This window comes from Rhinolophus sinicus, chromosome 3, assembly GCF_057876585.1.
Source record: "Rhinolophus sinicus isolate RSI-liver-muscle chromosome 3, RSI-T2T, whole genome shotgun sequence".
NCBI lineage: Eukaryota > Metazoa > Chordata > Mammalia > Chiroptera > Rhinolophidae > Rhinolophus > Rhinolophus sinicus.
In genome coordinates, this window is record NC_142503.1 from 190140361 (window position 1) to 190165985 (window position 25625).

The 25625-nt window shown below is 42.5% G+C and overlaps 1 protein-coding gene across 5 annotated transcripts in view; it reads left to right on the forward strand.

Moving 5' to 3' along the window:
• Positions 1 to 25625, forward strand: part of TDP1 (tyrosyl-DNA phosphodiesterase 1) — a 71006-nt gene that overhangs the window by 13171 nt on the left and 32210 nt on the right. For all 5 annotated transcript variants that reach the window (XR_016020927.1, XM_074327054.2, XM_019744831.3 and 2 more), the window contains exons 6-13: positions 631 to 665; positions 5279 to 5371; positions 8905 to 9072; positions 9536 to 9614; positions 12369 to 12554; positions 13145 to 13193; positions 15063 to 15129; positions 16576 to 16683. Coding sequence is in view for 4 of the 5 variants with exons in the window: in XM_074327054.2 (XP_074183155.2) it covers positions 631 to 665; positions 5279 to 5371; positions 8905 to 9072; positions 9536 to 9614; positions 12369 to 12554; positions 13145 to 13193; positions 15063 to 15129; positions 16576 to 16683 (785 nt within the window). In the remaining variant the exon portion in view is untranslated. The remainder of the gene's footprint in view (positions 1 to 630; positions 666 to 5278; positions 5372 to 8904; positions 9073 to 9535; positions 9615 to 12368; positions 12555 to 13144; positions 13194 to 15062; positions 15130 to 16575; positions 16684 to 25625) is intronic.

Here is a 25625-nt window from a genome sequence, read left to right on the forward strand (position 1 = left end):
GAATCTTGGGCATATTCTACTTAACCATATCGTTGGGCATGTTTTTGCTATAGTAGGTGTTAGATAAAATGTTTTACTTCACCCAACTCCCCATTTGTTTGTAAAGGTATTTTATAACACAAAAATGGATTTAACATATTACCTCTCTATTTTCAGCACTTTCTAGGTTATTAATGTAAAAAAACGTCTATTTTAACATCATAACACCAGTCTTTCTGCTGCCACAACATTCAGTGTTTCTTTTAAATATACTCTGAAAACTTTTTGTTTCTATTAATTTCAGTGCTAGCCAAATATCTCATTTTAGAACTTTGCTTGAGTCTCATTTGTTTTCATTCATTTTTTGACAACTAAAGAAATTAAGTTTCTCTGATTCTAATTACTATAATTAAAAATGCAGTATGTATTGAATCATATTGAGTAACTTGTTTAAAAAGTAAGTTTTTTTTTAAAAAAGCCTTACTGGATGCTATTATAAAAGTTGTAATGTCGATCAAGGGCTTGTCCACTAGAGGGCAGTAAAAGCAGTTTAAAAAATACCAAGTTGACCTGACTCTTCTAATTTCCAATAGGTAAAGATACTGAGGGTTTTTTAAAAAAATAAGTGACTTGACTTCTTTTTCATCCTAGGCAAAGTTGGATATTGCATTTGGAACACACCACACGTAAGCAATTTTTATGAAATGGGGAGGGTATGATTTTAATAGACCAAAGGACGCAATTCAGAAAGTGCCCTTGTAAGAACTCACGTGATGATTTTGCTGGGGAAAGAAAGCTGTCAGTAAGGAAACAGAGGAAGTGAAGTTGTTTTCTAACAGCCTTAAATCAAAGTACTGGGATCTGGCTTTCAACCTGAAAGTCTGAATCTGTGGTGTGGTTTCTGATTTCTGTTTAGGGCGTTCCTTATAGAATAGAGCAGTTGTGTGGTCCATGGTTATAGGTTACTGTGTTAGTCGCGTGCCAGTGGATTCCACTACTTTAAAGAAAGTCTTATGATTTTTATAAGAGTCTGGGTTGCATCAAAAAGAATATTGTTAGGTCAGCTCCATGCTGTGATTGAAAGAAAAACTATTTTACAAAAAATTGTCAACTTGAGAGGCTGATGCCTGCCCCTACTCAAGACAACTCAGACATTTATTTTTAATGATTGTCTGAGACATTGCAAACCACAGACAGGAAAAACTTTTCTGTTACTTCCTACTTGACACGTCATACCCAATTGTCAACTTGCCTCCCGTTTTAGGTTAGTTTTACAATTGTTTTTGCTGAGCCCTTTTACATAACTGGTTCTATAAATGAGAAAAGGAATAAGACAGGGTTCTCCCCGTTTTATAAATCATACTTCTCTAGAAAGGATTTGTGAAAAGAATGTGACACAACCTCATGTTTCTTCTAGACCGTAATGGAAATGGGTAGCTGGCTGCTTCAGGCATGTGTCTGTAGGGCAGAAACGAATCTGAGAGAGTGGGGGGAAGTTGTTCCCAGTCTTGCTGCGACTACTGTTTTCCTGATAGTACGGGGACCTAAATTGAGGCCGTCCCTTCTTTCTCTTTGTACACTTAAAGCTAAATTTTCCCAATCTGCTTTTAAAAGAGGGAACCACAGCGGAAAGAGTTGAGCCATCATATTATAAAAGGATACCCATCAGCTCTGTATTATCTGGTTTTAGATGCACTTGATAAAAGTTGCAGCGTTTACCAACCATCCCCAATCGGTAGCTTCAGTGTAATTAACAGGACAGGCTCTGAGGATCGTTGAGCGTGAACTCCATCCAGCACCCAGCTCCACTGTAAATTATTCCATACAAGGCGCCGAGCGCACAGGATGCCACTTTGGGCAGAGGATACAAAATGGCCTTGAATAAAGCAGCTCAGCATCTTAGGGTTCCCCAAGCTGTGTCACGGGAGATACTGATGGGTAGCAGTAGTCAACCTGCCATGGGTAGACCTGCCAGTAATGGGTAACCCCAAACGAATCTTTGCCACCCACCCCTTAGCTGGAACCCTACCTTAAATATCTTACCAATTCTAAGATACATTCGGCAAGTGCTCTCATTTATTTGGGTTTTAGGCATGATTTCCTGGACCCCAGTGCCCGGTTCCTGTGCTGGCCACACGTGCTGTGCCAGCAATCAGCATTTCATGGGCAGGGTGACACTGCACCTAATGTGCTAGCAAATCAGGATGCCTGCTTCTCTGTCCCTCTGTCCGGGAGGGACCGACGGTGCTGGGCCTGGCCAGGATCTAACTGGTATTTGACTGAGCCCAGAGCTGCTGTCTTTTTTTAATGCTATTCAAAAATTATTTGGTCCTTCCTTTTCGTCTTAGAGACCAGAGTTCCCTGAGTACGCAGTTTTCCTCAGGCCAGTGTTGGAGACAGGACCAGAACCTATTTATTTTAACTTGTTTTTAATTTATTTTTGTTTGCTCCCTGCTGAAATGGACTCATTGTTTCCTACGGTCCATCTTCGCCCCGCCTCTCAGTACACACACACACACACACACACACACACACACACTTTGCAAGTCCATGCCTCCTTTTCCTCCCCCCCCCCCCCCCAATGCACACTTTACAGGTTAAACCCAGCCGAGTTCTGCATTCAGAGCTGTAAATGCCTAGGGGAGTAATTATAATAGAACCTTTCCTAACCCCATATCTGTGTAGTTTACATTTTGTTAAAATGCTGGTATTTTGTAGGAGATTGAACTTGTATCTTGCAATTACTTGCAGTTGCTCGTTTTGAAATGTTTTAGGAATTATTAATTAAATATCTGTTACATTCTTGAGACACAGCTCTGGGGATATAAAGTGTTATATCCCTAATAGTTTTTGTTCTTGCAACTTTTAGTCGTTTGGTGATAGAGGCAAGACAAACATGAATTAGAAAAGGAAGAAAATCTCCCAGCTCCTGGTGATGGAGCGCAAACCGCCTCCCCGACTAGACAGAGGGGAGCCACCACAGTAAATAGGAAGTGGCCGTGAGATCGCGTGCACGTTAGCAGGCACGTGACGGTGTGCTCCGTGCAGAGCCCTGATGGCCCTGAGAACCCATAGAGGAAGCCAGAGCAGCTCCGTGTCCATCCAGCGTGCCTGTCTAACAGGGACCCGCCCACAGCATGGGTGGGCAGGCATCTTTTCGCTCCCATCTGGAGTCCTCTTTCTCCCCTAGACTGCACTGTCCCCACCTCGCCCACTCCCACGCCTAATAGCATGAAATGTGCGTGGCCCGGTCCAGCCCCACGGCAGCCGTGCACGGTGAGAGGAGGATCCCAGCACGTCTGATCCAAACAAGCTCTTCCTCTGGCTCATTTTGTGACCCGGATATTCCCATAACCTCTCCCAGCCACAGATTCTGCAGCGGTAAATGGAAGCGATGACACTCTCTGGGTCACCGTGCGGATTCCCCCTGCTGGCATTCTGTACAGCTTCTGGAATAGTGCCTGGCACATACGTGCTCTGCGGACGTTGCTTTTCTTTCTCCCCACACAGAAATAGCGTCAAACTTGCAAAGTGTCCCTTTTTGCTGCCCCCACAACTCAACAGATAATATGCTGTCAGCATTCTTCAAGAGAAACCCCGTTTCTTACCCCTTTTTTATCCATTTTTAATTGTGACCTTACTGGCACATGGCATTTCGTCTATGAAAGGACCACGGTGACTCCCCTTAGATTGGTTCACAGTTCTGTTTGATAGGATTCACTGATATTAGTGTGAGATTTTCCTGATAATTGATGCCTTGATTAATGGAAATATTTGTGAAACTCGTATCATGAATTCATAACTGGCTTATGCTTAATTACAATCAGCTGCTAATTTGGTAACTGTGTATATAAATTTGCCCAGATTTCAGAGCGCACATGTCATAAATGGAAACAGGATTGGCTCAACAGCTGTCATTTCTCCAGCTTTGCATTAATTTACTATTTGCCAGCTTGGGTTAAATTCTCATTTTGGCAAGAGCTAAATCCATTCTGTGTTCTTAAATTCTTTCGTGTCTTTTTATGCCAACCCGGTCCTATCCACATAGTGTTCATGCTGCTGTTTACTTGAGAGACCCCACAGCTCACTTTGTTCCCCAGATGGGAGCTACATCAGTAAGTATTCAGTAGCATTGTGGCCTTAGTGGAGAAGATAAGTCAAGACAGAGTTACGGCCTGCAGGAGTACATCTCTGGCTGGGGATAGAGAACTTAGCTTTCTGAAATAATTAGGAAACAATCAGGAGACCGAAAATCACCCAATACTTGATGGCAAAGCAAAGCCAAGCATTGAAGGAGTAAAGGGAATGTATACCTGGGACTGTTCTACAGCCAACAAAATGCATATTGTATTTCATCCTCACAGTTACCCTTTGGAGTAAACAGGGTTGATCCTTCAGGCTACAAGTGGAAAACCAAGGCTCAGGGACCCGGAATGACTTAGGGATGTTAAATGACTTGCTTAGGGTCACACGGTTTCTCACGGATGAAGCCTGGCGTGTAGGTCTTCCAACTTCAGATGGAAAGCTCTGGTTTATATCCTCACACTGGAAGTGAAATAAGAGAAGTATGCCTGAGGACTGAAGGCCTGGGCCAGACGTGGGAGAAAGGGGCCTCAGCCAGGCCTGATTTGAGTTCATGGAGAAGAAAGGGGAAGACTGACCTCCAGCCCAGGCACACGCTGGTCACAAGCATGGCGGCTGTGGAGTATGAAAAGGAAGCCCTTTCAAATGTTTTTTAAACTGAAACCCACAAGAAGAAACACATGTGACATTTCAGTCTACCACACATGTCCATGCTGAAATGCCGAAAGAAGCCCCATGAACCAGTACTGAACTTCGTATATGCAACGTAGTCTTGAGTTTTTAATTTATTCAATAGAATAAATTCATTTAATAAATGCTGGTAATGGTACAGCAAGAGGTTGGGACTTTGAAGAACACTGGATAAGAAGCTTCCTATTGTCCCCAGTAGCGACAGATGATGCTAAATAGATAATAAGTGGCCACATTGGGGGTGGGGGCAGGGGGCGGGTTCTGAAGTGCCAGGACTGGCCACATAGATGGGATGGTTCCGAAGTTCATGGACCACCAGATACTCGGAGCATTTTGGAAGGTGGTTTTCTACCTCGTCACTTATGCAGACTTGATCGTGATAAGGTGTGGAAGAAAGGGAGCTTATAAATATTAAGAGTTTGCGGAATGTAAGAGTAATAATGCCTTTATTGCATTTATATTACAAAGGTATTACAGATTTTGAAAGTACCGTTAATGCCTTTTGATGCTTTTTCTGTTTTTCAAGGAAAATGATGCTACTGCTGTATGAGGAAGGCCTCCGGGTGGTCATCCACACGTCCAACCTCATCCATGCCGACTGGTACCAGAAAACCCAAGGGTGTGTGGGGTTCTGTTCACATCAGAGCAGTGGCTATATGTGTTGAGAAAGGTCAAAAGCCAGAACATTCGCTTTTTCTTTTTTTTTAATTGTAAAAAACCCACACATATGGCATAGAAAAGAGGTAAACAGGAAATGCCCCCTCACCCCCACCCCAATTCCTCTCTCTTGAGGTAACCAGTGTTACCAGTTTAGAACATAATCATCCACAACTATCTCTATTATACATATAAACATAGATAAATATTTACACCCAGTAGATTTTTTCCTAGTTTTTACAAAAATGGGCTCATACACACTGTTTACAGCCAAGTACCTCCAAGTAGTTGAGACAGGAAAGAGGACGCAGCATAAAAGGTCTGAACACACTTCTCCAGTGAGACCCCTCCCAGGTACCCTTCTTGGTCCCCACTGGCCCCTGTATGCATGTGTACTCATGCTTGCCCATTCCTATTGGGTATCAAAGGACAACTTGGGGGTTAATTGTTGGCTTAAAATTTCCCCTCACCCCCAATCAGTGTAGTTTCCCATAAAACAAGTGTACACTGGTGTCTTTGTGAAGTCTTTAGTGTGTTCATAGGGTTGGGCCTCTCCAGGAGAACTGAACATGAAGGTTTTTCATGTTTCATTTTTATTACTGTTTGTCCTTGGTGCGCATTTGCTACATCTACTTTTTGATCTTTTTTTAAGAGGGGGTTTGGGTTTATTTTTAGAGATATTAGGGATTTGCTCAAATCAAGTTTTAACCATTGTTCTCTCTCGGTAAGCCCTTCATGACTAGTTTTAATTTACCTTTTTTTCATTTATGCCATTTTATACATCTTTGCCTTTTTTTAAAAGAAGGTGAAGAGTTGGGTAATAGTCTCCTGTATTAGAAGAAACTCAGGCAATTCCTCTAGCACCCTTTCAGGGTCCACGTTTTCTCCACTCTCTCATCCTCCCCTGCCAACCTTGCCTCGTATCATTGCCTAGCCTGGGCTAGAACTAATTCGGGGCGTAATAGCTCTCACTAAGCCCAAGTCCCACCTTAGGTTGAGCTAAAATACAGATGAGCCTCCGGCCTCCACCCTCTGGGCCTGCTTCGACCTGAGTGTGTATGTACAATAAGAGTTACCTGTCTTCCTTAAGACAGCCCTCCCAAGTTTGAACGATGGTCTGTTCCCTGAGCCTGACTTCTCGTTTCCTCTCCGCGCTCCCCTCCCCCACCACAGCAGGTGGCTTTGAGCCACATCCCCATTGCCTGATAGTTTTCCTTCAAACATGTTCTTGTTTGAGTGTCCCACTTAATACATGCATCTCAAAATGCGGTGCAATTCCGACTGGTTCAGAGTCAAGGGCCTCAACCACAGGACTCCTGACCTACTGAGTCTCTGGTTAACTGCAGCTTTGCTACCCCTAGACCTTCTAAGCCACAGAATTGGGTTTTGGGTTTGTGACTTACATGTAGCCCCATCCAAAAAGGAAATGAGATGACTGTAGCTTGTCTTAAGGCAACCATAATAAATGTAACTAACTGGATTTATCAAGTTGGTCCTCAGCCTTAAGTGCCTCAGAGAATCTCTTCCCCAGCCTCTTGCTCCGTCTGTGGTCAGAAGCTTGTGTTTATAGGTGGCCATGCTTCCTTGGGCTTCTCTGGGGATGGCTGCTGTGGGAGAAGGGGTTAAGGGTAAGGGCTCGGGTGTTAATTACTTTTCCTTTATTTAAATTTTTTTTTTTAAGTTTCTTTAAAAGAAATTGACTAGATAGTAGCTTCACCTGGTTTAAAACTCAAAAAGTAGCAAGGGCATGAAATCTCCCTCCAGCAATTTTTTTGCAGCCACCCAGAGTGGGGCATTGGTACCTCCCGGTTTGTCTAGAGTCTGCTCTTTCTGAGACTTTGCAGTTTCATGTTGTTGGTTATAATTTAAAAAAAAAATTTTTTTTTTAAGCAGTTCGTTTGTATAATCTTCATAACTGGCCTACCATGGTGCTACTGACCTTTTCTGTTATACAGGTGTTCCAGCCATCCTTTCAGCTGCTTCTTGTTCTACCTGTTAATTTCTCACTTTTAAAATTATTTGGCCCATGGTGATAAGTTTCTCATCTTATTTTGTGAAATGTTAAAAATGCCTGACACCTCAGTATCCTGGTTTAGAAAGTCATTGCCATGTTCCTAATCCAGAGCCACTCTTGTGAGTGAACCTCTAATCTAGGAGGAGCCCCACTCAGCCGGTGGGCCCCGAGTTACTAGTGGGAGAAGAGCCCTTTCACATCCATCCAGCTCAGCGGTCGTTTTACGCAGAGAGAGGCAGACGTCAGAGAGGTTACTGGGCTTGCCCCCATGACAGCCAGTTAGATCTGGGCTCCAGTCTTTGTCCCACTGTGTTGTCACTCCGTGTGCGAGGGGTCTCCTCAAGGTGAGAAGGGAAAGTAAGACATGCCACCCTGCTAGAAACATGTACACAGGTCAGCAGACACACAGCCAGGATCCTTGTGGTTCTGGGTGCTTCGTGCCCCAGTGGCGTTTGTCTCGCTGGTCTCCTTTGAGGTCCACCAGGTGAAAAGCAGAATTCGGCAGTTTCTCTCTTGGCTTAATGGTAGGGCTGTGGGGGAGGTAGCCGCAAAAGCGGGGAAGGCAGTAACAGCTCATACTCCCTGAGTGTTTCCTTACACTGGACACTTCATTACCTCGGGTGAAGCCCTGTGAGGCAGGACGATTAACCCAATTTTGCAGTTGGAGAAACTGAGCACAAGAGTTTTGAAAGTATCCTTTTTGTAATTTACCATGGAGCAGTTCATAGAAGGATTGGGTTTAGATATGATTGTTTTCCATTTGTGGATATAATATAGAAGCTTTGGCAAAGGGCATTGTTTTCCTTTGGGGAGAAGGAATTGATGAGATGAAAGATGTCTTTAATATTTTGTTTAGTATATTTGAAAGTCTGAGGTTTTAGTGTTAATCTAATTTCATTAAATGCGGCATCTACTCATTCCAGCCACCAGAAAAGTATAGGATATGAAAATATCTCCAACTGCTGCAGCGTACATACCATGAAAATGAGCTTTTATTAAAAACATTTTTACCCACATATTTTTCTTAGTATAGATAGCTTGTATTCTTTTCCACTTGGCTAAAGAGCTACATTGACATAGCCAAGGGCAAAGTCTTGCTTGCGGTTACTGCAGGTGGTGTGGGTTTGTTGTAACAATTGAGAGGAGAGCTATTAACTTGTCATCACATCTCAGAAAGCAATACAGAGGGTGAGGAAAGGAGGAAGGTGTGAATGAATGAGAGGGAGGCTGGAGGGATTGGACTGGAAGAGGTGGGCAAGTCTAGATCTGCTGGGTGTTAAACTCACGATGAGGTGTTCAAAAATAATTCTGAATATGATGGAAGCTATTTGAGTCATGTGACCAGATTTATGTTTCGTGAGGGTGACATGTAGGTGGGTAGTGAGAACTCAACTCTTCCTTAGGGTGAGTGCATAATCAAGACAGAGGTATTATGGAGAGTTGCATTCCTGACTGTTAATAGTTGCATTTTCCCGTTCCAGAATATGGCTGAGCCCTTTGTACCCACGAATTGCCCATGGAACCCCAGGATCTGGAGAATCAACAACACATTTTAAAGCTGATCTCATCAGCTACTTGATGGCTTATAATGCCCCTGCTCTCAAGGAGTGGATAGATATCATCCACGAGCACGATCTCTCTGAAACAAAGTATGTGTCGTCTCAGCAAGCCGGGGTGCTTACAGTAGGTTACTACGCTGAGAGCCGCTCAAGGTCTGACAAGCAGGGGTCTTGGGAAGAGGTTGAGTGATACTTGGCTGTCCTTCCTGAGGTGATAAGAACAGAAGATTCCGTTACCATTTGCATCTCCAGTTCTCAGCCACTGGAGTGGAGGCCAGTAAATCGTCCCCTTTCCCTAAGCCTCCTACTGGAATACTCTTAAAATTAATGAGTGCTTTGCCTGGTACCTTTCGCCTTGTAGGTATTCCACCATTCGTAGATGTGCCTGAAAATGAGTTTAAGTATCAGTTACTTCTCTGAGGACGCATCCTAAGAAAATGGGTTGGCTCTTAGATTATTTCATGATTACGTTAGTTTATATGTGTATTTTGTGATTTGGGGGTCCACAAATGACATCACTATGTTCTGTCACTTATATTTTATATCTTTTTAGCGTTTACCTCGTTGGATCAACCCCAGGACGCTTTCAAGGAAGTCAGAAAGATAACTGGGGACATTTTAGGCTTAGGAAGGTAAGAGAATTTTTACTATTTTAACATTAAAAAAAAAAATTCAATGTGTATTCTCTCTCCTTTTTTGTTTATAGTTATATATTTTGATGGCAGCATCGTACTTGTAGCAGAATTCTGAGCGAATAGCAGGCACATGATAAATTGATTGTCTAAGTTTTCAGTTTTTGATGTTTTGTTATGCCTCTTCTATAGTTGTAGTCTTTTCTAAATGACAAAAGTATATGGACTTCTAGTTTTTATATTTCTTGTAATAAAGATAATTAGGACTTCTCATTCATGCAGACATTTTATAACTTTTGATCAGCATATCAAGGACTTTTAACGTACAGATTCAACAAAGAACAGAAAATAGTGTTGAGTAAAGGTTACAACTGAGCTATGATGTATTGTTTACTCAACCAGCTCCCTTAAGAGAATTGTTATCTACAAAAACAACATTTGCTGCTGGCACGAAAATAACAAAGAAATGTCTTTAATAAAATAAAACAGCAAGCAATTAAAGATTAAAGTTGTCTTCATTTCCTTTTAGGAGACAGTTTACTGACCTTAATAAATTCCCGAAATTGCCTTTGTTGAAAAGCTTACATCTTTTTCTGTAAATTGCTTATTTAAGAATTCTCCATGGTTAATGAAAATTTAATTTATCTTTTAAAAAATGAGATCACAGCTGAAAGCAGGCAAGACCTTGAAGCCAATATCTTCATGCCTTGAACTAGAGAGAGAGCAGAGCTCACTAGCTAAGTGCACAGCTTTGCAGGTAGATGCCCATAGCTGGGTTCAAATCCTAACCTGTTACTTACAAGTCATGTGACCTTGGCTTGCTCCTTATCCTGCCTCTCTTGTCACCTATAAAATAGACGTAATAATAGTGCTTCACTCGCAGAATTGGGTAAGGATGAAATGAAACAGTGAGTGCAGGGCACATGTGTGTTCGGTAAGCATCAGTGGTTACTTGTTTCCAGACCGGAGGTTTAGATAGGCTGGATAACAGCACGTGCTGTGTGGCGTCACTCTGACCGGAAGGTGAAGAGCATCTTCAAGTTTTAAAAGCAGTTTTACACACAGTAGTTCATGTTGCATCACAGCTACCTTCCAGGAGTGTTGGGATGATCAGACTTCTGTTTCACTGACATGTAAATGGAAGCACAGAGACTTTTCCGGGGCCGTGAGCCGACCCAGGCCAAGCACCAGCATAGGCACTGGCTCTTGTAGTTGTCAGCTCAGCCCTGTTTCCAACACCATGCTATACCCAGAGTGGGAGCTGAGAGTTGTTTGGGCTTTTTGGTAAGAGTGTTTATAAATATTAATGCCTATGGTAATAATAGGTAATATATTAGATAATAAAATATTAAAAAATAATAATAATACATGTGAAACTAAACAAGACATCATTTAGGATTCGAGCTCCCCTGGGGCGGGAACTGCAGCGTATTTTTCTTGCTCTCTCCAGCCTCTGGGTAGACACTCAGTACAAGTTTAAGTGGGTAAGATTTCCGAATGTTTCCTGAATTGTTTCTGCAGCATTGCATAAGAATCAAAGCAGGAAATGCAGATCTGTCTTTTGCGGTGCTTAAAGTACCACGTATCTATGTAAATATATTCTTTCATTTTAAGAGCTACCTGGTGCCCTGTCACGTGTCGCGTCCAGCACGACAAGAGCAGTGGGAAGCAAGAAGGGCAGCACAGGTTAAGAAAGACAGTAGCCAAGAGTAGAGTGCAAGCGGGGCCAAGGGACTCAAGTCTCAAGGGCTGAGCCCGATAGGGCCAACGCATGGCTTTTATTAGTTAGGTGTGGAAGTAAAAGAAGTGAAGCTTGTCAATCTCAAGATCTGTGAATCCCATAGATTACAATAGAAAACTGATTTAAGCCAATCACCCTTGCCTGCAGGCAGTGGAACCGTAAGTCCCAGGATAAGTACTTCCCCAAGGGACAAAACCTTTATGCACATGAATAGATGGAGAGCACATCACTGAGTCACTTCCCCTGCAGGTTTGTGGGAAGGAATGCAGCCAGAGGCAGAGGTTCTCCTTAGCCCGGGAGAAGTGGGGGGCTGTGCCCACCTCTGTCTACCCCGTGGGTTCCCCAGATGGTCCCCACATAGTTGTGTGTGGCTTGGGTTGCCCCAACCCATGGCGGGTCGTACCCATCTTTGACTAACCAGCCATCTTTCTGGGGCCAAACAGGGAGACACAAGGTGCAAGCACCAAGGTGAAGCAAAGTCCCTGAAGGGATCCGTCTCACAGACTCCTTTCTTTAGGGGCAGTTACGAGGAGACAGACGGGTAGGCTGCTGCATGACAACAGTGCCCAAGTGTTAAACCTCTTTCAAATGATAGCAGTCAAATTATACAATAGTTTGACCTTTGATGTACTGTGCAGGTATATTGAACAATTATGATTTCAAAGCACATAACCTGACATCATAAGATAGGTTGGTGGCTTATCTGACGTTTCTACTAAAATGGATCTTTCAAAAATTTTTTTTAATCTGGTTTTGTTTTGAATACAAATCCAGGAATTTTGGGAGAAGAGGACTTCTACCCATTTACTCCATTAAAATAAAATATTTTATATATTTTAAAAACTATTTCCCAAAGAAGAAAAAATTGTATACATGGATGAGAAATCAATCACTAATCCTTTCAGCATTTTTTGTTAATTAGGGAATTCAGGGGCAGAAAACCATGTTCTGAATCATGACAGCATTATTGTCCATATGTGTGAGTGACTGTCGCATTCACTGTTTTTCCACAGCTTCTGAAAGAACATGGCTCATCCACGCCCAAAGCGGAGGCTTGGCCGATAGTAGGTCAGTTTTCAAGCATCGGCTCCATGGGGGCTGATGAATCGAAGTGGTTGTGTTCCGAGTTTAAGGAGACCTTGGTGACGCTGGGGAAGGAAAGCAGGACCCCAGGGAAAAGTGTCATTCCTCTTCACCTGGTGAGTGTTCTGCCTCCTGAAGTTAATTATTGTTTAGATTCTCTCGTCCGGAAGGGACTGGACACTCAGTTCTCCTTGGCGTCGATGTTTTACTCAGTGGTGTTTGGGTGGAAACAGCAGTTATGGCATCGCCATTTGTGCTGGTTCTGCCATTCTAGCCGCGGACTAGCCTGCAGTTGTCCCTTCCTTCCTCAGGTTGGCAAGCCAAGCAAACAATACTTGGTAAAGCATTGCCAGCAGAGTTACGAGCCTTCTTATTTAGACCTGTTTGAATTAATAATTAATTTTGCAGTCAATTCAATGTTAATTTGACATTTCAGAGGAAAAAAATACTAAAATCGAAGTGTAGTTTTTTTCCCCCCATCAAATATATATGCTTCCTGTGGTTTCATTACTAGAAGTTCAATTTTTTTTTCCAGTAAGACAGGAATATTTTAAATTGTAAAACATTTTCTAAGTCTCTAAGTATTTTGAATTGAGATTTTCATTTTCTTAAAAACTAATCAGCATTCCTTTTAACAAACAGTTTCTTCAACATGGTACCTTCTAGTTTTATTGTCTTTATTTTTTTTTTCCTTATTTATTTTTAGATCTATCCATCGGTGGAAAATGTGCGGACCAGCTTAGAAGGATATCCAGGTAATGATTGAGGTGACTGTCAGAATTGTATTTTTTGTGTATATTTCATAAATGCCCTGGTAAACTTTTTTAAAACAAGTAATGAGAATGCTTTCCTCCTTGAGATGAGGAAAGTATTGGTTAGAAATTTGCAGATGATTTCTCTCTTCAAAGGATAAGAATCATGAAAATAGGTAATAGTGAGCCGTGATTTGTTCCAAAGATGATACCACACAGTTGGGCAGTTTGTATGTTATGTAACCTCACAGCAACCCTCTGAGTGATTGTTATTCTGATTTCTGCCGATAAGCCTGTGCTCACCTCTGCCACCAGCAGATTGGTTGCCCAGACAAAATATCCAAATAAATCCAGCTTCCCCTACTGCGCTGCACCTTGCCGTAGCATTCTAATACGCCTTTCTCTGATCTCTCTCTGTCTCCATCCTCCCTGCCTAGATCTGTGGTGCTGTGTGGTTCTTGTGGATTTGACTCCCAGATACAGATATGTTTAAGGTTCAGGACTTAAGTTTCAACCTTTGATTATAGCCTAGTTGATAACAACTAATCTCTCAAGAACTTCATCTGTAAATGCCTAGGGTGATTTTGTAGACCTCACCTTGTTCTCTATTTCCCTTATACCAGGGCTAGACACTAAACTTTTATTTGGAATCCAACAGCCCCCAGATTGTGCATTCAGGAGGTAATAACCAAAAACCCCGTGTATGTCTCTGGAAAAAAGGAAGTCTGAGTGGTGTTTGCTTGCGGCTGGAAGCAGAATGCTCTGAATTAGACTAATTTAGTCCAATTATTGCTTGTCATACTAGATGCGACCCTGCCAGATCAATCTCCGTAGGGTTTGGAATGTTTTAGCCCATTTGTTGCTTTTTAATGGCAAAGCTGAAATTTCACTGAGACTCAGATGTGGTGGATTGTTCTGTTTTGTTGTCTTCACCTTTTTGCACTTTCCAATAGGCTCGCTCCATTCAAAGCATACTTTTTAATGGAGCAGAACATGGTATTTTCAATAAAGCTATTTTATAACTGGTCCTGAGACCCTGAGTATGTTTTCAGTTCCTTGCAGTAGGATATACAACATGCTGCCTTTGGCAAGTCGGAGACGTTTAAAGCCCTCCTTGGGTACAGATTATTGCGGAGAACTTCCAACCTGTCTTTGGGGAGTGACTGATGGGTCTGCAGAGGAACTTTCCTCCTTTCAAAGATGAACAAAAATTGGCTTCTAATTGTGTTTTCACTTGCATCTGTTTATTTATTTGCAAGAATATGGCTTTTAGAATTCCTTTTGTAAGACTCGTTTACTGAACATTTTAATTTCCTTCATGTTAGTGACCATCCTCTTCCATTTGTAAGAACGTGTTTAGCACAAAGTCTGTCTGCAAGTAGCAGAGTGTAAAAGATGAAGGAGGCGAGAGAGCCGAATTCTCCTAGGAGTTTTCCTCCTACTCTGCCCCAGGTGTCCTGGGCTTGGCAAAAACAAGCACCCCAGACCTTACCTTGAAAAACGAGGCCAACAGAGTCTCACTTTGATGAGTTCGGCCGAATGGGCCAAGATTCTGTCTGTGGTTTTTATAACGCTTCAAATATAGGTATTAAATTGCCACCCCCTGTGTGATTAAATACCTTTTTCTTTTCAGATAGTAAACATTTACTATTTAATATGCATCCCTAAGGAAGGAAATCCCATCGAGAAAACACACCTACATAGTGCGAGTATAGACATTTGCTGTCAAAGAACTGTTCCATAAGATGACATCATGGAAGTTGTTTGGTCTTTTTCCTTTTACCTTTTTACTGTTTACTAAAGATTTTCTTCTTAATGAAGGATCCTCAAATTATGTTCCATAATTTTTATTTATTTTTCTTCTTTTGAAAGCCGGGGGCTCTCTTCCCTATAGCATCCAGACAGCGGAAAAACAGAATTGGCTTCATTCCTATTTTCAGTAAGTAATTGGTTTAGAATGCTGCTGTTGCTTCATTAGGGATAAGAATGTTTTTTATGTCAGTTCGATTGTTTTTAAAACAACCTTATGTAATATAGCTATATTTTTTATCTGCATATGTTAGTAATAGAAATAATTGAAAACAAAGTTTTGAACGTTTTTTTGGAATAGGTTTTTAATGCCAAAGAGTAAAATTTATCTCTGTGACGTTTCTGTGTGTATATTGGTATGCAAAAAAAAAAAAAGAAAAGAAAATAGCATGTTGGGTAGTTTAGAATTTACATAAATACGTTCTGGTTCCTATTTCCAATATGTAAAATAGAATCATTCTGTCTATACAGTCACATGCTGTGTAACGGCAGGCTTGCTGAGGGCAGAATCCTGGCCACTGTGTCTCTGGCATATGGGATAGTATGTGGCTTGTTGTAAGAATTCAGTAAACAGTTGAATGGACAAGTGAAAGGAATGTCCTTTGTCCTCCAGCTACAGCGGTTGCACATCTGGTATATTCTAGGCTGATCCCAGTTTCATACTTGCTTCAACAGGCATTTGTTTTGCTGGACAGCCGGAAATGAAGGCAGATTCCATTTCAGTAACTTGCAGTCTAATTCAGTATGTCACCTTGAGTCTTTCTTTGATGCTTTTTGGAGATTGTTCCTTACAAAGGACTTTTCTTTAGATTGAGGACCTTCCAGTAGTGTCTTCATTCAAGTGAATTTAATAATCTAATGATGGACCTACCTAATCCTGATTCCGTTCTTGCTGGCTGTTCTCGTGAGGGACCATCCCCCTACATATATTCATAAGTAAGGATTGTTGCCTCATGACATAGGTCATTTTATTTCCCATGGAACCTGAGTCTGACAATGTTGGAAACTTACAGTCCAAACTCAGGATATGTGAATATTATAAGCGTTTGACTAAAGTATTTCTGAAATATTCCCCAGCTTTTTTTCAACATCCCATTTTGACATTCATACTGTTTATATTTTTCCCATTTTGTATTTTGTTTCATTCAACAAGCTTTTACTGGGCCTCTACTCTGTAATGTGCTATGGGAGCACGATTCCAGCCTTTGAGAACTCACAGTCCAGCTAGGCGACAAGATGTGCACACGTGCTGTTAAAAGCACAACAGAAATAATATAATATATGCATATGTATGTGTACTCATGGCAAAGAAGACGGGAAAGCTGTGTGCCAAAATGTTACCGTGCTTTGTTTGGCGGTGGTAGTATATGTTTTTTCTCCAGACCTACCTTCTAGAATGAACATGCGTTCTGTTACCTGAACAGAGTTTACAAAGCTATCACAGGTTATATCACAGAGAGCTCTCTACTCCATATTTTTTAGATTATAGGATGTTGCTTTTCACAGAGTTTTCTAATATTAGCATTATGACCCATTTGTACTTTCTCATTAGTGACTTGTGTCTTCCTGTCACTAGCAAATGGTCAGCCGAGACATCTGGCCGCAGCAATGCCATGCCCCATATTAAGACATACATGAGACCCTCTCCAGACTTCAGTCAGATTGCTTGGTTCCTCGTCACAAGGTAAACAGTCCTTACATTCCTAATGGGAGGGATTTTTAAAATGTGTTTAACGCCTGCTCTGAATACTGAGTGGGTATCCAAGAAGTGATTTTGTGAATTGTCCTTAGTTTTCTGTGTGTGTCTTGTGTGAGCCTTATTTAAGGGAGGCCCATCACTAATCTCTTTGTAGAGCATGTAATCATTGCCTGCTTTTACCCATATGGCATTCCAGTATGATTAAAGGATACCTGAGAGACATAACTTAAATAACAATTTAGAAAATACTTGGGACCCACTGTCGGCGCTTCCATATAAGAGAGGATGTATTCCCAAATATAAGAGACACCACCTTCATTTTCTGATGTGTTTGCCACCTTATCTCAAAGTCAGAATCCCAAACCGAGCTCACCTATCTAGAAGGAGAGTCTTTCCCAACATCCCTCTCTGCCCTAGTGGCACCTGCCCACTCTCTCATCAGGCATGCAGCCTGGCTGTCCTCTTGTCCTAGTTCTTCCTTTAGGCATTCTGCAGAACTCCTTCCTCCTCTGGATGCTGGACACACAGGAGAAAACAATAAGATTTACGTAGTGCCTTTGAGATGCTCACGGTTTCAGAGAAGTCAAAGCCAGACACAGGAAGAATTAGAATAGGAAGACATCTGTTCTATGCTTGGGGTGGGCACAGGGATGCTTTAGCGATAGCAGTCAAAGCCTTTTCATCCTTGAAACGTCTCAAACTTTCTTTTCTAATCCCTGAAATTACCACCAGGTCAGATACTTGCCACCTGAACTTTTGAAGTGGTCACCTGTTTACCTGCTGTCCCATCACACAGTGGGCCTCTTCCCAGGCCTAGCTGTCCATGACCACTCCTCTTTCTCAGACATGGATTTTCTCATTGTCCCATGTCCAGGCACAGGGATAGACAGATAAACAAAGATGAGCTTCCTGCTCTCGTGGAATTCACAGTAGAATGAAAATGGTTTTATCAGACATCTCATTGGCCCCATATGATTTAATTATGGTTGTGACACTTTTCTGACTATTCTGCATAAGTAGATTTTCACCCAGCAAGGCCTTAACCATGTTGAAATTCTCAGCGTAAACGTCACTGAGTTCTCCTTTCTTCCTTAGCCTGGGGCCTCCCATAACACCCTGGGCTTCCTGCATGCTCACTGTTCTTTCCCTTATGGTGCGGCTGCTTCTGTGATCATTGATTAGCTTCCCTTCCAGACTCTGGGCCAAGTTCATGTCCATCTTATTCAGCACACCCAGTACCTGGCATGTAGGGGAGCTCAGTGCTGATTCGTTAAGGAGGAAGCTAAGTGAAGGTCAGGATGATGGTTGTAACATTGAAGGCGGGAGATGCTTCCAGGGTGATTCCTAGGCTTGGGGCGCGGCTGGTAGAGAGGGGGTGGTCAGTGTCATCAATAGAGAAACCAGGAATGGAACTGGTTTCAGTGGGACAATTGTCAGTTTGATTACAGATTGTTTTATTGAGGTGGCATTGTCAAGTGGGATTGTTTGTTGGAGGTGTTATATTGGAGCTGTACATACATCAAGTATATTTTGGAATTATCTTTAGAACTGGTTATGGACACCCTGAGCCTTTGTGGCTTTTTCAGGGGAGAGTGTGGCACAAGGTTGGTGCCTGGGAGTTGAGGAACATACAGGAAATAAATATCAAGTGGGCTTTTCATGAATGAATTGGATCCAAGCCTTTCGTCATGAGTTAAAGAGCAACTAGTCACCATCCTCCACAAAATAATCTTCCTTCTACTGAAGAGAAATGTTTCACGTTCTGTTTTGGACATCATAAAATTTAACCATTCTTTTAACATTTATTGAGCACCTACTATATAGCAGGCACTCTTCCAGGTCCTGGGAGTATAATCATAAAACATAATCTTTGACTGTGTTATGTGGGACTTACACAAAAAACAAGTACATTTCTTTATATACATGTGAAGTGGTGATGAGTGCTATATAGAAAAAGATAAAGTCAAATAATAATTTAGGTGCCAGTCCTTTACTTGAAATTTTTAGTCCCAGATACAGTTCAATATTTGAAGTTTGGAAAGATAATATGGTACATATGCCGTCTACTAACATCCTTAGTGGTGTTACAAGTAGTCTCTTGTCAGCTTGGGTCAACCTTTGCCACCCAGTGAGTCAGGAAGATTAAGCTTTGCCAGTAAATGAAATGAGTTAGGATAAAAGCTTAATTTCAAAGTTAGCTTAGGTTGTTTTTAGATATTCAGAGCTAGCATGTAATGTGCTTGCTGTCGGTTCCGGGCACTGTTCTAAGCACATTTCATCCACAAATACACACTCTCATGTAATCCTCAAAATAATTGCGCAGAGTAGCCATTCGTGCCCTTCACATTGGGGGACCTGAAGCACAGAGAGGTCAAACAAGAACCCGGGCACCCCCTCCAGGACCGCGCTGTAGGGTAGTGAGTACCTGGGTGAGGGAGGGCCCGGGAGGCTGCTCATTACATAGAGTGGTTAGGGAAGGCCTGACTGACATTTTAGTGACATGAGGGGAGGAGCCAAGTGCATGGATAGCTGGGGGAAGCATCCTGGGTCGCGTGTGAGAAGCAGCCAAGTGGTGTGGCTGTGGGGAGTGGTGGTGAGGGGCAGGTGAGGTCCAGCGGCCACACGGTCCCCTAGATGGTCTGTCCTGGTGGAGAATGTTGTCACTTTTGAGAATAAATTCAGAACTTGGAACAATTGATTGATGAGTGCTGCTATCCTTTCATTTAATACATTTTCCTACTTTAGAGTGATGAGGCCGGGTCGTAGGGAGAACCATGGATTCTAGTCCAAATGTAGTGATAACGCCTAGCAAATCTAACAGTCCATCAACCAAGTGGCAGATGTATTGCATTTTAAGAATTGGATTTTAGCAAAAGATAAATACATAAATTTAACCTTTTTTTTTTTTTGATACTTTCCTACTTTTATTATTACCAATCCATGTTAATGTTCGTATTTAGGAAGAATAACCCCTCTTTATTAAATGCAACAAAATTAAAACACATTTCCCAGAAAAAATTATAGCAGTAATAAGATGTATGGTAAGCAATATGAAAATGACTCTTTTTTTTTTTTTTTAATAATCCAGATCTGCACATCCAAAGAAATGTTGCTTTTCAAGGGAGTCGGTCACCTTTTGAAACTTGGTACTTTTACTAAAAATAGACACTTTTTTGGGCCTTGTATTAGTTTTCTGTTGCTACCTGATAAGTTACCACAAACTGAGTGGCTTAAGCAGAGGATCAAAGTGTTGGTCAGGGCTGCAGTCTCCTCCGAGGCTCAGGCTGCCCTCTAAGCTCACTGGTTTGCAGAATTCAGTTGCTTTCTTGGTGGCTGTCAGTGGGAGGCCATCTCAGCTCCCAAATGCCACCTCCATGCCCTGTCACGTGGTCCTCTCCATGGATAATTCACAGCATAGTTGTTTGCTCTTTTGAAGCCAAAGGAGAGTTTCTCCTCAGGAAGCATCCAGTCCCTCTTTTACGGTCTCGCCTGATAAGGTCAGGCCCACCCACGATTATTCCAAACCTTTTGATCAACTTACTCAGTTGATTGGTAGCCTCACCGTAGGAATGAAATCCCATTGTATTGACAATTTTTGCTTACAATCAAGGGGAGAGGATTAGACAGAGTGTACACCAAGCACAGGGGCGGGAATTCCGCCTTCTGCAGGCCTCATTGTATTTACTGCCCAGGTTGATTCATCCATCTTATTTTCCAAACTCGATTTGAAATAGTTCCCTGCTGTTTTCAAAACTGAGTTTTATCTTCCATAGTTAAGCAAAACTACCCTTGAATGTCCTCCAAAGAGTGAAGCTCAAGCTCCAAAGGCTGTTTGAGAAATGAAGTTCTGTAATTATTTGGAGCCAAATTATTTGGAGCCAAATTATTCGTAATTATTTGGAGCTACATTGGCGTAAGGGAATAACACTGCAGCACAATTGACAGGAGAGCCGTTCACTTGGGTATGTGGAGTTGCTAAAAATAATAATAAGTCTTATAAAAAGATAAGGAGGCTCCCCAAACATCTAATTTCCTAATCTAAAAAAAGACACTCATCACCTTGGAGATGTATTTTACATGTTTCCTATATAGTGTGAACGGCCTGTCTTCTTACCTGTCATTTTCCTACCCATCGTAAATAGAGGATGTCGGCTTCCTGGTCACGGGGACTCTATTTCATCCGATTGACACTCCACAAATGTGGAAACTGCCTACTGAAGATCAGGGGCTGACATCTCATAAAAATGCTTATAAAAAATTAATATCGTTTTCATCTTCCATTTTATTTTTCCTTTTAAATACACATAAATCACAGTTTTTCATTTCCCCTCTTTCATATATTGTGATTGGGGTTCTGACTGAAAACATTTTTCACAGATCCTGGGTCATACTTGAGTATAGAGTGGCTTCATCACCAAACACTGTAAAATTGGCACTAAAACCATTTTTAATGAAGTTTTTGTTTTATTGGACTTTCTGCATTAGAAGTTTTTGTTCTACTCTAGGAGAAAGTCAGTTTGTAATGTCCACACTTCTTTTCCTGACTCATCCTGACTATTGATAACTATTTGTTTAATGTCCATATTTTCTTTCAAAACAAAATGTAGTGCCTAGTACAATGCATGGTCTAGATAATTTTGAATGAAGGAAGGAATGAATGAATAACATCCTCCTTAGTGTAAAGACCATTCATTGTCTGACTGCTTCTCAGGTTTTAAGTTTATGTTGTTCTTTTTATGCTTGTCCTTTAGGTCCATCTCGAATGTTCCCCTTCAAAACATTTTCTAGCTCAGCAGATATAACTCCCCCGTTTCCCCGAAAATCAGACCTAGCTGGACAATCAGCTCTAACCCGGTCTTATCGTATATTATGTAAGACCCGGTCTTATTTGACTATAAGACCGGGTCTTACATAATATACGATAAGACCGGGTTAATTTTTAATTTTTGCTCCAAGAGATGCATTAGAGCTGATTGTCCGGCTAGGTCTGATTTTCGGGGAAACACGGTCATTGTTTTTTCCTGTGTGTTTTGTACACTTTTTCTTGGTGCTTTTACATCTTCCTTGTTGGTTCTGTATGAGTCCCATTTTTGTAAGTATATTAGCTGCTTGAGAGCAGGGGCCAGATCTTACCCATCTTTCTACCCTCAGCGTCTAACACTGTGCATGGCTCATGGTCAGTGACCAGTGCATGTTTGAGTCAGGCCCTTTACAACATTGTATGTATTTTTTCCAAATACATAATATGTGCCCATAATAGGAAAAAGGTGTGCAGAGAACGCTCGTCTTCCTGCACCCAGCCCCCAGTTGTGCTGTTCCTCAACTTCAAACCATTACTACTAGGGTCTCAGGTTTAATAGCTTTCACCCTATCGCCATTTTCAAACCCGGGTACCACGGATGAGGACAGTAGCCAATGAGCTAACGTTCTGTGCAGGAAATAGCACTGAAGTCGAGTCCGGAGGTCCATGAAGTCCATGTCCGAATTTGGGATTGCCACCTACTGGCCTTGTCACTTAAAGTTTGGAAGTCATTTTTATGATCTGGGCTTTTACTTATTAAATAGTCCAAGGATGATGAGAAAAAAATATGTGTAGAGGTTACCTGTTAAGCTGTATGATGTATTAAACATTCGCTAACTGCGTGTCAGTAGGTGCTAACAACCACGTGTTGCGCTCGTACTCTTAGGCCTCTGAGATTCGAGAGAGCAGCTTATGAACCCTCTCTTTTTCGTTTATATGCCGCCTAGAAATTTGTCCATAAATATATAACCCTTTCTAAACTTAATGTTTAAAAGTGGGTCAAAATTATTCTGTGATGGACATATATGTTCAGCCGGAAGTATATGTTCAAAGAAACTTAAAACTAGCACTTCATCTTGAACTTATTAGAATGTTTTGTTGGCTGGCAATTTCCCCGTTGGCTGGTTGCTTGTATGGAAAGCTATTTATAGTTTTCGATCCTGTCATGAAATCATCCTGTGTTTGATGGGCAGCCTGTTGTTATGGAAATTACTGGGCCATGATGACAAATACAGTGTTTAAATTGTACCACAGGACTAAGCAGGCAAGAAGATGAGCCGGACAAAGCAGCCTTGGCTGAAAAGATCGTGCCTACAAGTAATTGGCAAACCCAATGAGAACAATTACGAAAGCTGTGCATTGTGGGTGGGCAGAGAGCAGTCGCTCTTAAGGTTTCCTAGCAACTGACAGGCATTGTGGAATAGTTGGGATGAGCAGAAATGTTGGTGCTCCACTTTGGGGGGAAATGAGATAAGCGCTTGACTACCAAACCACCATGGCTTTTTGAAGAAACATAAAAGACGTCCTGCCCTCCTCTGCTTTTAACATCGCTGTGCAAAATTTCTTCTCTGATGTCTGTTCCTTTGATTCGGAAACAGTCTCTTTCTCTCCTTTGTCTGAGTTTTTTGGTCCAAAACCAAATTGGATCACACACAAAAAAATATTTGTACATGTCTTTGGGTAGACTTGGTTGCCTGGTGCTCCAGCTCCAAGATACCGCAGTTAGTTGGTAGGCCTCGTGTACTTTGTTACAAATAATGGTTATCAGCACTAACGTCTGCGAATGACTTCCGTTCTGCATTAGAGGTGATTCAAGGTCATGTCGTCACCTTTGCTTTTTTGTCTTCCAGTACAAGTACACCGCAGACAGAGCGTGCTCCTTCTCAGATTCAGGGAGCAGGTCTCGTGCATCATTGTCCCTGATGGGGAAAGGCTTGATACCCCCTGACCTAGGCTCTCTGGGCCCTTTGTACGTGGACTTTGCTAGTCACAGAGTGTGCCTGTGGCTTCAGATGAGGAGGTAGTGTTTGGGAGCCCTTTACCCGGAGCTGGCCCCCAAAGGAAATCCCTCACAAATAACAGCAAGTACTTATGTGGTGCTTACTTTGTGCTGCCAGAGCACTTGTTTGTACTGACTCATTTAATCTTCCCAATTAGGAGCTAGTGTTGTTATCCCCATTTCAGAGATGTGAAAACTAAAGCATAGAAGCTTAACATGCCCCAAGCGACCCACTGGAAAGGTGGTAGAGCTGGGATTCAAGTCCATGTAGTCTAGCGTGAATAATTCTTATCTGGGAGCCAGGTGCTGCCCAGGCTTTGGCTATGGATGAGGAACCAGGCAGGCAGGGTCCCTGCCACCAGGAACTTCTTGTCCTTCTGCTCTGGGATTGGCACTGCTGCCTGAGGCTCTGGAGAGAACCACAGCTCAGCAACTCACCGGAGCCCCCGTTTCCTACAGTAGCACCTTGCCGGGTCTTCCCTCCTCCCTGCTACGCCCTTTAATGCTGCTGACTCGGGCCTTGCCTTGACTTTCCCTGGCCTTTCGCCCATGGCCTGGCGTCCTCCCCATTGCTTTGCCATAGCCGTGCCTCCCCGTAAGATGGCTTTTGTGGCCCCTGCTGAGCAAACGCAGATGCCTGTGTGGCTGGCAGTGAACAGCCCGAGGCTGCTTTGTCTTCGACTTTGTGTGTCCTGCTTCTGAGTCCCTCAAGCATCTGTTTTGTGCCAGGCTTCGCTAGGGTACAGCGCTGACAGCTTCCGGCTCTTAAAACACTTCTTCATTCTGATCATCCAGTTCCCATTTTCTAGTCAGCATCCAGGCACCTGACAGATTTCTTGAGCACCTAATTCCTCCGGCTTCTGCCCCTCCACTCTGTTCAGACCAAACTCAGCTACGTTGCATAGGGGTCAATGCCAAACAGAGCCAGGTCTTCAGGACGTATCTGTGTCATGTTGCTTTTAAGTCCCATATCATCGTTCAGCCTTTTACTCCTGCCATTTGCAAATACACGTCATTACCTACTCCTGATACCATGCTGGGCCTATGGGCCTGGAGACATCCCTGAACTTGGGCTCTTGATAGCTGGACCTGCTGATCTGCTGAGAGCTTGATCATTATGTAGTTAGGTGTGTGTGTGTGTGTGTGTGTGTGTGTGTGTGTGTGTTCAGGGGAGTTTACCCTATAGCAGTAAAGGGCATCCAAGACGGGGTTCATAGAGGAGAAAGGTCACTTCTGCATAAAATAACTAGATAAAGCTTCAGGAAGTAGTACGTTCTGTGTGTGATAGGCCGAGGTGGGCACTTTACGTAGAGGAAATCATACACTTGAAGTCCTGAGACAAAGCATCCTGGGGAGATGGAGTGATCGCGTGGGCTGACGTGGGGTGTTGTGTAGGGAGGGACGGGAGAGAAGCCCAACCAGTGATGGGGCTGAGCTTGTGGACTTTGAAGGCAGCAGAGGACTTGAGACTTTTCAGGTAGGAGTCACTGAGTGTTTTGAACAAAGGAGTGAGATGATCAAAAGTGTTTTGTTAATATGACTGATAATGCCTATTGTTCAAGACTTTATCATTGACGTACTGTTTTCATGATAATGCCGTCATGTGCTCTGTGCAATCTAAACGGGACAGGTGTTATAATACCTAGTTTATGACTGTAGAAACAGACTGTAGAAACAGGGACAGAGTTGAGGCTGCTCATCTGTAAATGGCTGACGTGGAAATTGAACTCTGATGTTTTGTTTCCTCTAAGTCATATACTCTTTCTGGAGTTGGCTTATGGGATGGGTTAGAGGAACTAAAGCATGGAAGCAGAAAGTCCTACTGAGAGACCGATGTGAAATTCCAGACAGGACTATCCGACGGCAGTGGAATGGAAAAGCAGAGGGGCGTTCACACAGAGATGTTTTTTACAGAAGAATGTGAAGGACTCGAGAGCAGAGGAGAGTGGGGCGGGAGGAATCCAGTCACCCAACAAGCTGTGAGCAGACACTGTCTAGCAGAGTTACAGACGCCAGCAGGCCTGCGGAGCTGGCCACTAACCCCAAGGAGGTTGCTCCTTGAGCTGTGTTAGGAGGTCTTGGTGGAAACACTGTCGGCTGTGCAGCACCAACACTTGCTGTTTGCAG